This window comes from Brachycentrus maculatus, unplaced genomic scaffold, assembly GCF_059751285.1.
Source record: "Brachycentrus maculatus isolate JH-2025_06_01 unplaced genomic scaffold, ASM5975128v1 h1tg000262l, whole genome shotgun sequence".
In the NCBI taxonomy this organism is placed as follows: Eukaryota; Metazoa; Arthropoda; class Insecta; order Trichoptera; family Brachycentridae; genus Brachycentrus; species Brachycentrus maculatus.
The window spans coordinates 398557-415125 of NW_028281013.1; the positions used below are offsets into that span (position 1 = coordinate 398557).

The 16569-nt window shown below is 27.9% G+C and overlaps 1 protein-coding gene across 4 annotated transcripts in view; it reads right to left on the reverse strand.

Moving 5' to 3' along the window:
- The window catches only part of Stacl (SH3 and cysteine-rich domain-containing protein), a 136109-nt gene that overhangs the window by 19118 nt on the left and 100422 nt on the right, over positions 1-16569 (reverse strand). For all 4 annotated transcript variants that reach the window (XM_088266129.1, XM_088266130.1, XM_088266131.1 and 1 more), the window contains exon 12: positions 833-981. In XM_088266129.1, coding sequence (XP_088122255.1) covers positions 833-981 — 149 coding nt within the window. The remainder of the gene's footprint in view (positions 1-832; positions 982-16569) is intronic.

Below are 16569 nucleotides of genomic sequence, written 5' to 3' on the forward strand. Positions count from 1 at the left end.
ACATTGTATAAAGTCTAATGATATAACTCTACACAAAAAAATAAAGCGTGTGTAATTATATCCTTCGGATATGATTATCTTTTATTACCAGTCAATTTAGCAGTAGGTACCGAGTACTTGGAGACGTTAGCCCATTTATCGGGATAAGTGGTACCTTTAGTAACCTTGGCTACTAGATGCGCTACAAAGGTACACCTGTTTATATCGTCCGCATTTTCTTTTACGATATTAAAGTGTTCAAGTGAAAAGCTTTGCTGTGAGTGTTAAAATGTCAACATGTTGGAGCTTTTCAGCGCCAAAGTGCAAATGCATGTTAGATTTGTATTAGTTCGCAGCCATTTCATGTTAATAAAAAATAAACTTTACCTTCGTAATTTATGATTGATCTTTTAAACATGTATTAAGCAAATACATTATTTGGTACTTTGGAAAAAAACGTAATTTTACATTAAGAGTTTTTTATGGGAAAAATCTTTGCTTGCGACATCGAGGATAGTGGAAAATTATATTAAATACTATTTAATTTCAATAAATCAAACAATTATGAGAATCGAGAATTTTGTGAAGCATAGTACTTATGTATCCGGAGAAATGAATTTTTATTGAGTTACTTGATTTAATAAAATATATTTTTCTGTTACAAAATGCCATACAGAAAACTAAATATTTTAGATATTGTGTGATTGAATATTTTACTCTTTATGTTTTAAAAAAAATGTTATGACGTTATGATAAATACAAATTATGTATTGAAAAATAACAGATTCAGAAAAAAAACAATAGTACATGTATGTGTTTACCGATGAAAATAAGTCTTAAAATTTGTACTTACTTATCAACAGGCGCCGGGGGTTGGGGTTGGGGAGTTGGTTTCAGGCTTTTAAAAGCCTTGAGCCATTTGCTCTTCATACTTCCGCCGGAAGATGACGATAGTTTCCGATCTACGTTTCCTGAGTCAGTTTTGGCAGCAAACAATTCTTTCTGTTAAAAACACATTAAAACAATTAAACAATAAAACAATTCAATAAGGTCGTGAGTATTTTGTAGAGTTCGAGTTCTTTTAGAGAAGTCGAACTCAGAATAATGAATATATACTTTTAAAAATATCGAGAATAGCTTTTCATTATCGAATCTAAAGTTAGCAAAATTCAATAAAATATTACCAGATTTAATACTTATTAGGTTATGCATATATACCAAATTTATTATTCGCATGACCCTTATCTATCCAGAAATGCAGTGTTAACAGGAAGACATCGATACATATTATTATTGAATTTTCATATAAATCGGAATTGAACCCGGAACCTCATGCACCGTAGCCAATGCTCTACAACCAGCGGACAAATATCAAGCACATGTTAACTGATTAGAAATCATAAAACGATTGTTCAATAAACAGCGTGAATTCAAAATATAATGTTTTAATTTTATGTTGTAGTTAAATGATTATATCCAAGAGTGAGTATTAATCACTTCAAATGTAGCCTACACAGAACTAGACATAGATTATAATATCTTCTAGTACAAACTGTTAAGTGTTTGTGAGATATTTATTTTGTTTGTGAGAGAAGAAATCACTAATATCTTCCTACATTGTCCTTCCGATAACCTTCACACAGTATAGCCTTCTGTTCCCGGTACCATCTCACTTGTAAACTCAAAACATTTACACCGGGGGTGAATATTGTTTATAATTTTAACTGTAATCCGTTGATTTTCACATAATTGATGCGATAAATACATTTAATATAAGTTTAGGGATATAAATAATACAGATTTTACATATTATAAAAACATTAGATATGTGCGCGAGCACATGTGGGTTTTAAGTTTATTATTTAAGGTAACGTGGTATGCTATATTTTTTCGACAGCGACAAATCTCAATACAACCAAACTCTGGCGTTATTAATTTATACACTTCATCTACATAAATTGAATCCTTCCAAATAACTTCAAACGCAGAAATGAAACAAATCATATCCTTGAAAAGAGGTTTTTCCCCAGGATAAGACGAAGAGTCGGTTAATACATTGATTTTGATTAAAAACAAATTTAAATTTTTTTGATGAGTATCATAAACGTAAGTCCAGTATATTTCCAACAATTTATCTTTGCAAGATATCATTATCCCACATACAAATCAGGTGATCCCGAAGAAGTCACAAACTCCCGACCAATATCTCTATTATCAAACAAACAAAAACGAAAAAAAATACAAAAATATAAATTACAGCTATTAGCAGTATGGATTCATGCAGGAAAAAAGCACAAAATATACAATTAATTAGCCATAGTATATTGGTACAAGAATCTTTCGATACGTCTCTTAATTGAACTTAAGGAATTTTTGTAAATTCCATTAAGACCTTCAACAGTATTTCCCATGATATAAACTTGTATTAAAATTAAAATTTGTTGACATAAATGGTAAGATCTTAAGCTCACTTTGAAGTTGTGTTCAGGAAAAACCTCAAACTCTTAAAATAAATTAAGCCTTAAGAAAGAAATCTTAAGAATAGTACATAATTAAGATGAAAAAATGATTTTAGAATAACAAAATTCAGTATCATGTAATTCCAACAAAATTTTACAAAATTAAACTTAAAATTTCAAATAAATAATAATTGCCTATTTATAATGAAAATTTAAAAAAAAACAACGAAACAAAAAAGGACTGTATAATTTATATTTGAATCACTAATTTAATGATTTTCCATTTTAAAATAAAATATAATTTTGTTTTAAAATCACTATGAATATGCATAGAGATTTTAAAACAAAGTTACATTTAATTATAAAAAAGGACTGTATTCCAAATAAATATGTAATGTAAGTCTCTGTCCAAGCACAAGAACTTCTCTTTTTTTGAGAGGTGCAGACAGCGTTACTAGAATAAGATATTTTCTATGTAGAAATGTCTGACTAATAAATTAAAATGTAATAACTCTAAAAACAATATAACAACAATAAAAAAATGTTTTCGTGTTCTCTGCGTTTTCTTGTCTGTCACATTTTTAATCATTCTACATTGTAAAATCCAAATTTAAATCTGTTCGCAGTTCGATTTTATGCGAATGAAAAAGGGTTGATATCTCAGTCGTTAATTCGAAATATTTTATGTCGCAATTTCATCATACTCCGCTGATGATAATTTTTACGAAGGGTAGAATGAAGACGAACACAAAACATGTGTTATCTGCTGTTTACGATTATATTTTTAAGATTTTACTAGAAGGGGTCAGCTACGATATCTTTATACAAATTTCAAATAAAAAAGAGTCGATTTTGTTAAAAATGGGATACAACTTACATTTTCAGATAAAATTTATATTTTTATAATATTTTAGTTTAAAAACGGATTATTAAATCCAAAGATTCGCTGTGGTACTTTCAGTATAATTATAACGAATGTCAATATGGGTTTGTCATAATAATATTTAAAGTACCTGCAAATCTTTTTAAACAAATACTTGATTTTTAACCGGGATTTTGAATAAAATATGAGACGTTGTTATTTTTTATGAGAAAGGAATATGAAAATCTGGGGATTTATAGAGCTTGCGACTCGTCACCGGCAGTTTTGAATGGTGAAAATTGCACCAGTGTTTAAAGTGAACAATTAATATAATCGACAATACTCGTATGTTGTAAGCTCAATCTTCCATACTTCCTTTTTATTAATTGTTCCATTTATGTTGAGGTATTTATGATGAATTAAGAAAAAACAAAAACTTGGGGTGAAATTTGAACGAGTAAAGGAGTTACAAATCTTGATTATGGCAATTATCGGCTAATCATTGCTACCCCAATCGTGATTACTAATACGTCCTAGGAAAGAGCATACCATTACACGAAATTGTATGATGTAATTTCGTAGAAACCTTTAGTGAGTAACGAAATAACAAAGAAGTAAAAAACAATGAATACACTATATTTCTATAGTATTAATATACAACTTTCTTTATATAGTTAACCCGTATTTCAGTAGTGTATAGAAAAACGTTTACTTTATAAGCGATCAATATCTGAAGGTTTTAAAAGAAGCCAAATGGTTAACCTTAATCGAGGCAATATTTTACGATTTTAACGAGTAACGAGAATATCTAAATTATGTAATATTTTAACATTACTCTTTAATCAGAATTCAATAAGTAATTAATTTTAGAAAAACGTAATTAAATCCCTTATGCAATAATGAAAAAGAATTGAAAATTTTTCGCCTCTCTTATACAAGTATATTTATAAATTAAATAAATTATAATTGCAACTTAAATGTACCAACGAATCCAGCTGTCTTTAATCGTGATTCAGAACATTTTTAAAAATTGGGAAATTTTGAAACTCACTTGAGGATAATACGTTTTATGACCATTGGGGTCGGAGGTCCTTTGGTAAGATCCAATCTTAGAGTCCCTTCTTTCGGGAAGACTGCTATGGCGTCGGAGATGTTTCCGACTTCTGTCTCTGCCTTGATTTAAATCACCTTTCTGTGCCAGCATTAAATAGTGCAATTTGTAAACTAGATCCATATTGATGAAGAAAACGTGAATTCCGATTATTTGGCAAACGTTATATCACTATAAAAGTTCATAAATCTTTATCGACTAATTTACGCCTTAAATATAATAGAACAAGCTTATTATTGATAAACATCTTTGTTTTGTATATATGATTTTATAAAATTTGCACAAACACTATTATATATCACTTCAAATATTTCGTATGAACTTATTCAAATTATACACATTACAAAATATGATATTCTGACTCCAGGTCTCAGCTGTAACTGAGTCCAACACGCGAAGCAAATGTATATTATATGCTAAAAATCTGTTTCTGAAATGAGTAATGCTAAACCGCCTGGTAAACTAATATGGAGCTTCGTAAAAAAAGTATTTTTCCCCTATAGAAATACTTCAATTAAATATTGCACGAATGCAGACTTTTCGATTAACTAACAAGTTTTCGGCGTGATTTGTAATGTAAATTGATCGTTGTCGACAAGATTCAGGCTAGTGGCAGAGGGTACGATTTCCCACGTGACCTAGTGGAATGGTAGAGTCTGTTTCCATGGTTACAATGGATATAGACTCAAACCCTAAATATTGATATACCTTACGTAAGGTTCAGAAGGAATTTCTCAATTGCACTCAGTTGTAATAAAACAAACCAACACCTCAGTTTCAGCAAAAACCTTTTTTACAATTCAGTGACCACAAGAGTAGTTAGAAGCATACGCATCTCCCAACTTATATGGTAACGATTGTTATGTGTGGTGTTTTATAGTTAATTTTATCGTGTAAGCGCGGTAACTTAACAAATATTTAGCTAAAAAAAGTTTCGTTAATCTGTTGTATAAAATATGATAAGTCATATTACCTATTATATTTATGTGAGTATATTAAATGTTTAATAATAATAATATTATTATTTATGTATTAAACTCCATTTTGTGGTTTATCACCTTCAGGGCTCAGTTTATTATATAGTAATCTTTTAATTATTTTAATTTTCTACAATTAATTAATAAATTTATTCAAATGCTTTACAGAAGGCAGCTGGTAAATTACTATTAATAGTATCAACTTAGTAGACTAAAACAATAAGTATTTGATTTAACATTTAATACATAAACTATCAACAGTAAAATGAATTTGTTGCTCAAACATTTCCTTTGAATACCTCAGTTCATTTACTTTAAATAATTTGATTTTGTGATCTGTGAATGATAGAAAGGCAATTAATTTATTATTAAGGAAACCATTTTACGTAAACATTAAAGTATATTAGTTTGTTTTCACGACTTGACGACCAGAGTGAACGCTGTTGAAATGTGCTACCTCAGACGAATGTGTGGAAAATCATTGTACAACAGAATCAAAAACGGAGAAATAAGAAAGGAATGTAAGCCTGAAGAAGGAATAATTGAAAATATTCCTTATTCTATATATAGGAAGCATTCTTTACGGTGGTATAGACATGTTGAGCGAATGGATAATGAGAGAATGACTAAGAAAATATATCGAGCGAATGTGAGCGGGAAAACAGAACGAGGACGACCGAAAAAGACGTGGCACGATCAGATCAATCAGAACCTAATATCTGAAGGTGTCAAAAGTATGCGTAATCGGAGGGCATGTATGACTAGAGATTTTATTTTATTTAATTATAATTAAAGTTTACAGTGAACTTGAACGCATTACTGCATAAGAATTAAAAAGAAAACGTCATACTTATTTTAATTAAATTAGGTACAATTGTAAGTTTTTATTATAATTAAATTTGGTATGAATATAGGTTTTCATTAAAGTATGTACACTTAATAAAAATGTACTTGTAAATTTCAAACGCACTAATGAATATTTATTTTTTCTTTGTTTAAGCATTCCATTTCATGTACATATGTAAATGTATGAATTAAAAGCAATTTAGTCATATAAAGTTCACAATTTATAACCCTTAAAATTAAGGTCCTTAATAATTAATATATTTTATTTAATCAAATTAAGTGGTGTTAATGGCGATAACGCAGTACGCATTTGACGAATTAAAAAAAATAAATAATAATATTGGTGTTGCATAAATATTAATTAGTCTCGGTGAAAGGTCTGGGGAAAGGTCGACTGAGCCTGACATTGTGAACTTAAATATTTAACTAGTTAGTAGTGGGAAATGTTGACAACTTGGTAACATTATCAACTTTGGGAAGCCATCGTTGTGTGAAATATTTATCGATTTTATTTGTGTAAGCAAACAAAACCAAAACAATGTGAGAGGTTGAATATAATATGTAAGGATGTATACATATATATATATATATATATATATATATATATATATATATATATATATATATATATATATATATATATATATATATATATATATATATATATATATATATATATATATATATATATATATATATATATATATATATATATATATATATATATATATATATATATATATATATATATACTAACTAACGCATCTACTTTTGTAAAAAAAGAAGCTGTAGGACTTTTTTGTGTTTGCCACTAATTTAAATTAATTGCCATTTATTTCGATTAATATGTAAACTTTTTTCAGGAGCATTTAATTTAAATAAAATATGAATTTGTTTATTGATATGAAGTTGAAAAAGGATTTGCCTATTAATAAAAATCAGAGTCCAAAAATATCAGTTACGATAGAAAGATATGTGGTCTGTATGCAGGTTGTAAACTTATACCATATGTACATGTTTATCATATGTTAATTATAGCTTCATCTAATTGGATGATATGAATGGCACCTTAGAATTTAACTTCAGTATTTTATTTTACTGCTTTCTACCTTATTTTTTATTTCAATAGTATTATATTTCATTCTACCCTTATTACCAATTTCATTGTAAAAAAAAGTTTTCTCATTAAAGTTGTGAAATCTTAATACGAGAGTATTCTTAATAAGTTCAATAATTTTCTGAATTTACTAGCGGAATACATTTCACAGTAGACAACAAATAAATATATTAGAAATCCTTGATATTTTATCAAGTATTTAGATATTGTTCACAGCGTATTTTAAATTACAAAGATACGAATTCGTTATGAAAGGAATGGAAGGAGTAACATACAAAAATTAACGTGCTTTCAATATGTATGTAGGCTATTTTTATGAAATAAAATATAATCTTACCAATTGTGTCCTCATGGAGACCCAGCCCATAGTGAGAAGAAACCCCAGTTAAAATAATTACGTCACGGGCCGAATTCCTCAATAAAATCATAAGATGAGCACTGATTTGTTGCTAGTCCACGTTATCACAGTCAAGTCTATACGTACACATACATAAATACTAGAGCGGATAATGATAATGATAAGGTCATACGTTTAAGCAAGGGTGATATTAAAAACGCAGTTAAAATTAGACGGTATCATTCAAGAGCGCCCAATTAACATTTGAGAAATGTCACCGGTTACGTAAACATGCTAGACACATTCTTTCACGATCCACTGAGAGGAGCAGATCTCGCGAGAAAGGTAACTGCGGCGATGTGGGCTGCGTCACTTCGCGGTACAGTGCGACTCGGCCAGCCTGCAGATAATACAGGGCGGTGCGTTATACCCCAATTTCATTAAAAATTATACCCCAACTGATAAAAAAATAGCGCGGTTTAGAGTTCTAGAGCAATTTTATCAGTTATCAGTTACTTTTTATCCTGAATTCTAGACAACTCATTAAACAACAATAAATTATAAAATTTTTACTACTTCAGTATTATATTTTACGACTAGTTTCGGAAGCTACAGGTACTTATATCTACAGGTTTGAATATCAAATTGGGATTTAATATAAACTCGTCGATTACATTGACATTTTACACTAATATATTTTACAAGAGGCCGGGTTTTTCGTCAATGATATCGTTGAGATGATTATGTAAATAGTTAAGTTATAGACTATATTGTTAGTTAACACAATTCTTTTTATCGGTTTTATTAAAAAGTTTATCATGTTTTGAATGCCATATTATTTTTTAATGTGATCAGCAAATATTGTGAGAGAAAATACATTATAAAGTAATAAAAAATCCATGCCAACATATGATTACATAAATATCATTTTTAACACATACAAGTATAAACAAGATTAAGGGAAAGTTAGGAATCGAGTATCATCTTTAAAAATCGCCATGTTTCGAGAGAGCGATTTAATTAAATCATAATTATGTGAAAAATATGTGAAATTTTTGTTGAGAATTATGAAGAATAATATTCAGGTAGCCTAATGGAAATTTTCATTTTTTTTAATATTTAAAAGACTATATGCTTAATTAGATTAGTTGTAAGTTATAATCTGAATGATAAACGTATTCGTGTAGATCCGTCATATTTCGTTGTTTGATTCGATATTAAATTTAGTGTGGGAAAAGCGAAATAAATTTAGGATGGTATATAAAGAAAGAAGAATATGTCAAATAAAATTATTTAAAGAAAAATGTATTTATAGAAAGATGAAACCCTAAAAATGTAGACCACGTGCCGTTCCCGGAATCCCGTCGATATGTTCCCTTGCGAAAGCGCATGTGCGACGCCATTTTGAAAAGCTTTTACATTTTCCCGTTACCACTTTTAGGGCGCACACTTTATATTATTCACAGAAATATACGTTTGTGAATAGACGTTCAAAAATGTTACCATCGTAATTTTTTAAAATATTTTGAGCTAAATAAATGAATTTGCAATTTTTTTAAAGATCTCAATTTAAAGGCATATTCCATCTATATTTTTTGAAATGTAATTTGTCCGCCTTCACAATGTAACGCCGTGCTGGAGGCCCCGGGTTCAATTCCCAGGAGATCAAAATAAATAGTACTCATCTTCCATCTAATATTTATTTATATTACATGCATTTATTATTTACATAATTAGATGCTCAGAGTGGATTTATGAATGGAAGAAGTTGTACGGATTTTAATTTTTGCTTTGCGCAATATAACAGAAAAGTTTTTGGGGAATAACCAAAAGCTTTTCAGCGCATTTGTAGATTTGCAGAAAGCGTATGACCGAGTTGAGTATGGAGCAAGCAGTAAACTTATCAAAGGCATTGCAGCCTTGTACGAGAATAACACTGCATGCATTAGGGTAAGTGGCTCATTTTCAGTCCGGTTTCTCATCTCTAAACGTGTTAAACAGGGATGTGTAATATCACCTTGACTGTTTAATCTATACACGGATAAATTGCATGAAAGAACTGAATGGTTTAAATTTTGGAGCTAGAATGTATAATTTCACTGTCTGTAGTTTTTAATATGCTGACGACGTTGTTTTTTTTTGTCGGTAGTAAGGGAGGATATACAGACGTTGGTGACAAAAGTGTATAATTTGCGCAAGAAAGGTGATTTAATAATGAATGTTGGCAAATCCAAAATAAAGCATTTCGAAAGAGATGAATTTACATTTATCTGGTTGTAAAATATAAATAAATGGGTAAATTATGCAATAAGTAGTTGATTTCGTATATTTGGGTAGTATATTTTCTATGGAAGGAAAGATTGATAAAGATAAAGAAAGGAGAGTGAATGCTGGGAAAAGAGTGAATGGTGTACTAAAATCAGTTATAGCAAAAAAAAACTATCAGCGTAAGCTAAACTGGCAGTCCTGGTGCCAACCCTAATGTATGGAAGCAAAGCATGGCGAAGGCAAAATAAAGTTGAAAGTATACCGAATGGAGTCATTGACGAATGGGGAAATAAGAAATTAATGCAAGGCTGAGATAAGCATTATCGATAAAATTGAAAAAGGCGTGTTAAGTTAGTTAGACCTGTGGAACGAATGAGCGAGGAAAGAAGACAAAAAATATTTATGAGGAGAATGTAGTTGGAAAAAGGATCAAAGGAAGACCGAAGAAAACTTGGCATGATCAGGTTTGTCAAATAATTGAAAACGACATTTCACAATTACACGTAGAAATCCTAAGAAAATATTAACACGAAAAGTCATAAACTGAAAGATTTTGAAGCAGATAGATAGATATCAAATTAAAATAAACCCATAATTAAGAATACGACAATGACTAAAGCCTTTCTTCCCTATTGTTTATGTTCCCACATTAAACGGTCCCTACCTCCTCTTCATCCTTCAACGTCCAAGGAAACAACTCTAAAATTTAGTCTTGGCTTCACATTCGACGTCGACATAATAAATATATAATAAATAAAATGACGCGAAATGCAACATGTCATGATAGATTTGAAGAAATAATGGTATTTCCCAAGTGAAATAATTCAAATTAAAATGATTAGATATTACCACAAGTGGCTGCAGAATCAATAAACGAAAATATATAATTTCAATAATGTGTTTTAATCTCTTATTTGATTTACGAAAACAATACTGAAATGTGTAAAATGAGACATCTTTTGCCTAAAATAATAATAATGATTCGAAAATTCAGACATTTCCCTGGCCATTTTTTTTATCAAAGGCGCAAACCAAAAACTTAGGTCGAGTTCGGATATAAACCAAATAGAGGAAGCTTGCAGATAGAATTGAATTGTATGGTATTTTATCGTGAAAAAAACAATGATAATTTAATTTTTCCCATTCAAACATTAAATTTTTACATCCGCATAGTTCTTCAATATACGGTACTGTAATTTTATTAAAAAAATATTCACTGTATTTGTATCTACTCAGGAAAAAATATTTGAACAGAAATATAGGAAAAATATCTATGTGCTATTTATGCACATTTTAAAATTATATTTTACGGATTTAAATTTAAATTCTAAAGTGAAATTACACAAATACATTCTTGTTCAATTAAGATTTCGTTTGAACTGGACAATTTAACATTAAAAAAACAACAACAAATAAACATAAAGATGCCTCGCATAATGAAAGCCTTATAAAACAAACGCTGCACCACGTCGTATCCGGCAAATATAGTTAAGAGCTAAAAATACTAATCTCATTTATTTCAATCAGAAAAATATAGATGTAGTAAAAAAAAGGAAATTGATTTTCAAATACTCGAAGATTCCTATCTATTTTTCAGTAAGAAAGAATTTCGTGACAAAAGGGGGATACGAGTATTAAAGTTAGGTTCTTTATCTTCCATTATACAGTTAGAGTATGAATGTAGAGTAAAACATATTAAGTAGTTACGTAAACAAGTACATATGTTAGTGTTTAAGGTTTACTGATTATAAAAATCATATTATTTAGTTTTAGTTTATTAAAACGACATAATTTAACAAGTTTTTCCACTTTTTGGACTCATTATTTCCATAACAATCTACTGAAATCCTCGCACACAAACACACACAGATATATGTATATATATATATATATATATATATATATTATATATATATATATATATATATATATATATATATATATATATATATATCTATATATATATATATATATATATGTATATATATTATATATATATATATATATATATATATATATATATATATATATATATATATATATATATATATATATATATATATATATATATATATATATATATATATATATATATATAATATATATATATATATATTATATATTTATATATATATATATATATATATATATATATATATATATATATATATATATATATATATATATATATATATATATATATATATATATATATGTATATATATATATATATATATATATATATATATATATATATATATATATATATATATATATATATATGTATATATATATATATATTATACACACCATATGTTTGAGCGGTCAAATGATATTTTATGGTTTACTAATGCTTCTATACAGCTAGTATTTACCTTCTTTTTATAAAGCGAACGTAATACCACACTATGTAGTCAGTCTACAAAGTTATTTTATGTGGAAGAGCAATACATTATCCGTAATGACAGTTTTATGTACCTAATGTTTCCGCTAAAATTTCCTTACTTTTTGTTTGCTCGTCATACTTACTCATAAAGTGAATTGTAATCCAGTATTTTATGGATAGTATATTGTAATCATTTATATCACGCGAAGAAAGTTTCTTCTGATGTACAAATGCAAATTACTTAGTTAGGTTTTAGTCCTGATAGGCAATGGGCTAGTTTACCTTGATATTATTATTCGGTAATTTTTATACATGATAGTAATTTTTAAAAAAAACTGTATTTTCTTTAAAAATTATTTATAAGACAAACTCATTTTCATTTCACGTCGATCTGTGCTTTGAGCATAACCATTTAAAAAAAGGGGTGTATGAGGTTTGTTAAAATAAATAACAGCCGGTAATTTTGACGCAAGTGTAAAAAGACGCAACTAAACGGTTGTTTCCATTCAATTCGATGGACTAAAAATGGTCCTTTTTGTGTAAACCAATTACTATTATTAGGACTAACTTTTATTTTAAGGTACATTCGAATCGCTCGATTCTATTTCTGTAACATGCTCTATATTTAAAAGCACCTTCTTTTGTCTTTAAAAGAAATGTCACTAATATAACCGTCGACAAATATTTTTTAGTAATAAAAAATAATAACAGTCGATTTTTCTCCGCCATTACAAGCGGAGGTTATCTATTTAATGTAATTCTTTGTAATTTATTCCCATCTCATGGTATGTTCTTTACTTAAATTGAATCTCATTAATTAATTGATTATTTAATATTGAATTAAATATTATTATTTTTTTAAAACGGCTTAGTAATACGATTTTTTTAAATAACAAAAAAATAATTATTCGTTTGTTTTATTAGTAGTATGTATTTTAAAAAGGTAAATAAAATTCAATATTTTTTTATAACTTCGTATAAGGTTTTATAAAATTCTTAAACCAAGAACTCAACCATAATTTGATTATTAAATAATTTTTTTAAGCCTTTAAAATAAAATGTAAGGTCTTTTCATGCTTAATGAAACTTCGAGATTGTTTGTACATCAACCTGAATCGTTATACCCCGAGAGGATTGTGACGTTATATCACTTTATTTATTGGCTCGGACGTGCCCTGGATAGAAGCTAGACTACTCGCTGGCTGTGAAATCGGAGAGAAAATCAAATTATAACACAAATTTCCTATCAAGTGATATTCTCCCGAAATAATCTGCTTGAACAATATTATGCGGGAAAACATTTCTCCAACTTTGTACAAAGAAACCTAGAAAATATTCAATTACAATAAAGATTTCGTTTTATTTCAAAACTACGTTTATATTATATAAAGAGATAAGTTTGAATCTACTCGTAATTAATTGTGTTGGTTTTATAAATTATTTTCTAATTTATATTTGAACCAAATTCAATTTATAGAACAGAGGCCATAAATATATTTTTATAGTTCCATGCTAAATCTTCTTTGTGGGTTACAATCTGTATGATATTTGGTTTAATCCTTTCATTATCAGTCTCCACTCGACTCTATCTCTCGCTCGTCTCTTCAAAGTGTGTATAATTTTTTTTTTTGATATTTAAAGATATGATCATTGTATTAGATTTAGAATATGTTTACAAAGATATTGAAAAAATTATGCAGTTAATTTTTTAAAATTAATGTTATAAATATGCCTCAATATGCCCAATATTTTTTTTTGCAATCCAAATAGTAATGCAGATTTCTTTTGATTATATAAAATATTGATATATATATATATATATATATATATATATATATATATATATATATATATATATATATATATATATATATATATATATATATATATATATATATATATATATATATATATATATATATATATATAAATAAATATATACATGTAATAAAATACCTAGGTACCTACCTATACATTTTATTAAGTACTTACAAATAGTACCTACATAAAACAGTTCTACCACCAGATGTCGCATGCGTCGCACAGAATAAAACAAAAGACTTCCGATAGAAAAAAATATTGTTGACTGTCAGAATCAGATAGATATAAAAATTATTGTAAAGATTAATTAAGAATAAACTTTTATTGTCGTTTGTTTAATTACAAAGCAACACATTGTTTATTTTATTATTATACACCCAATTTACAAAGAAAAATATTACCACGTTGTATATATATATATATATATATATATATATATATATATATATATATATATATATATATATATATATATATATATATATATATATATATATATATTTATATTTATATATATATATATATATATATATATATATATATATATATATATATATATATATATATATATAAAATTGTATGCACTCAAATACTGAATTTCCTTTTGAGATACTGTTCTCGAGCTGTATTAAAGATGTCCAAACAGAGACGAGCCAATAATGTAAGAAGCGAGTATAGAAATCAGGGCAATTATAGGGCTAAAAACCTTGGAAAAATCAAATTGTCCCTCAATTTGCGAAAAATATTTATAAATACAATACATATTTTTCATCACGAGAATGTAGAGAACTTCACGAATGGAGTCTATTTTGTTGAAGGTTTCACTTCTCGACCTTCCGAGCCGTAGAGCCTATTATTGTTTGTGTCTCTCATAGAAGCCAGCTCGTAGTGGGCACTCGAGACACTTCAACTCCTTGTTAAGCTCCGTACAGAAACTTGACCTCTACGGACAAAGCCCATACTTCACAATTGGTAAAGAATGTAAAAAAAAATCGCACAATTAATGTATGTATGAAGTTAAAATGAGAGTTACTAAGGGTGGAATTAATTGAATGAATGTGTAGACTTTTTGAGCCGTGACAGACAATCGAATCCCAAAACCGAATTATGAAAAAAATATTTTCTTAATTCGGTTTTTTGATTTTATCACTCGAATCAGTGAACGAATTTGTTTGCGTAATGGGTATTTTAAGCTCCTGGTTTATTTGTCATTTTGAAAACTTAAAATAAAAACTTGGAAATAACATACCCATTAGGCATATCCATATCTTTGAATATCATAAGAAAAAAATAGTAAAACCTTATGTAATCCAAAACAAATATTATATTAAGAAATAATGTAAAACGGATCAGACCGCCCTATATCTTAGAAAAATTTACTTTTTAACATTTCTTCATCATGGAAATACTATAAAAACAATTGAAGTCATAGTTCTACCTCAAAATGATCCATTTTAAGTAATTAAAAAACTAAGTTGTCAATTCGACATTTTTTTCTTCATACATAACACGTAACGAACCTTTCACTTACCAATTCACCATGTAAAAATTACTAGAAATTCATTTTTACGTTAATCTTATTCAAGTTACAATATTTTATCCAAACATTCAGTACAGATTAACAACGATTATAGGAATTCAATAAAAAAACTGTTCAGCAGATTGTGAGTCTCACCTCAATGTAATCAAATATATAACTTTTAGTACATTATATTTATATTTAAAACTTACTACATAATAAATTATGTTCAAGTATTTTCCCTAAGAAAAATGTAGCTATTTTGAAAGAGATTTTTTATCTTTCACAAAAACATCATTTGCTTAAAATTGATATACCTGTAGATTTTGCTAAACTAAAAACTTGTCCAATATTATTTTTCTATGTTATATAATTACACGGGGTTACATAAAAATTATCCTTTTGTTAATTTGTAATGAGTGGAAAATGTTTTTAGGAGTTACATTTTTCCGAAAAACTCAATCCTATTCTCACATAAATTTCGTTATTCAGGAAACTACAATATATATCCTGTGCCACGTCTATCAGGTAGATTTTACTTGTGTTTTAGTCTGTTTTTTCTCTCACCGCGATTCACTGTTCATTATGAAGTTGTTTCAGTACTTCCAATATGATTTCCCAGAACCTCAGTCTGTAAAGTACGTGCTCGTCGATTCGTTACCTACATTTTTGTTCCTAACCTGAAATTCTGTTCACAAACTGAGATATTTCAATTCGTAACTTGAGATATTCGTAGTTCTAGATTTTACTTTACTTTGTTCGATACAGGTAGCTTAAGTTAATGGAAATATTTTTTTTTATCACAATCATTAACTCTTATCACAAAGATTAAAGAAAACACTTGTTTTTTACCACTTGAGTTTTATTATAGACTACATATTTCAGAA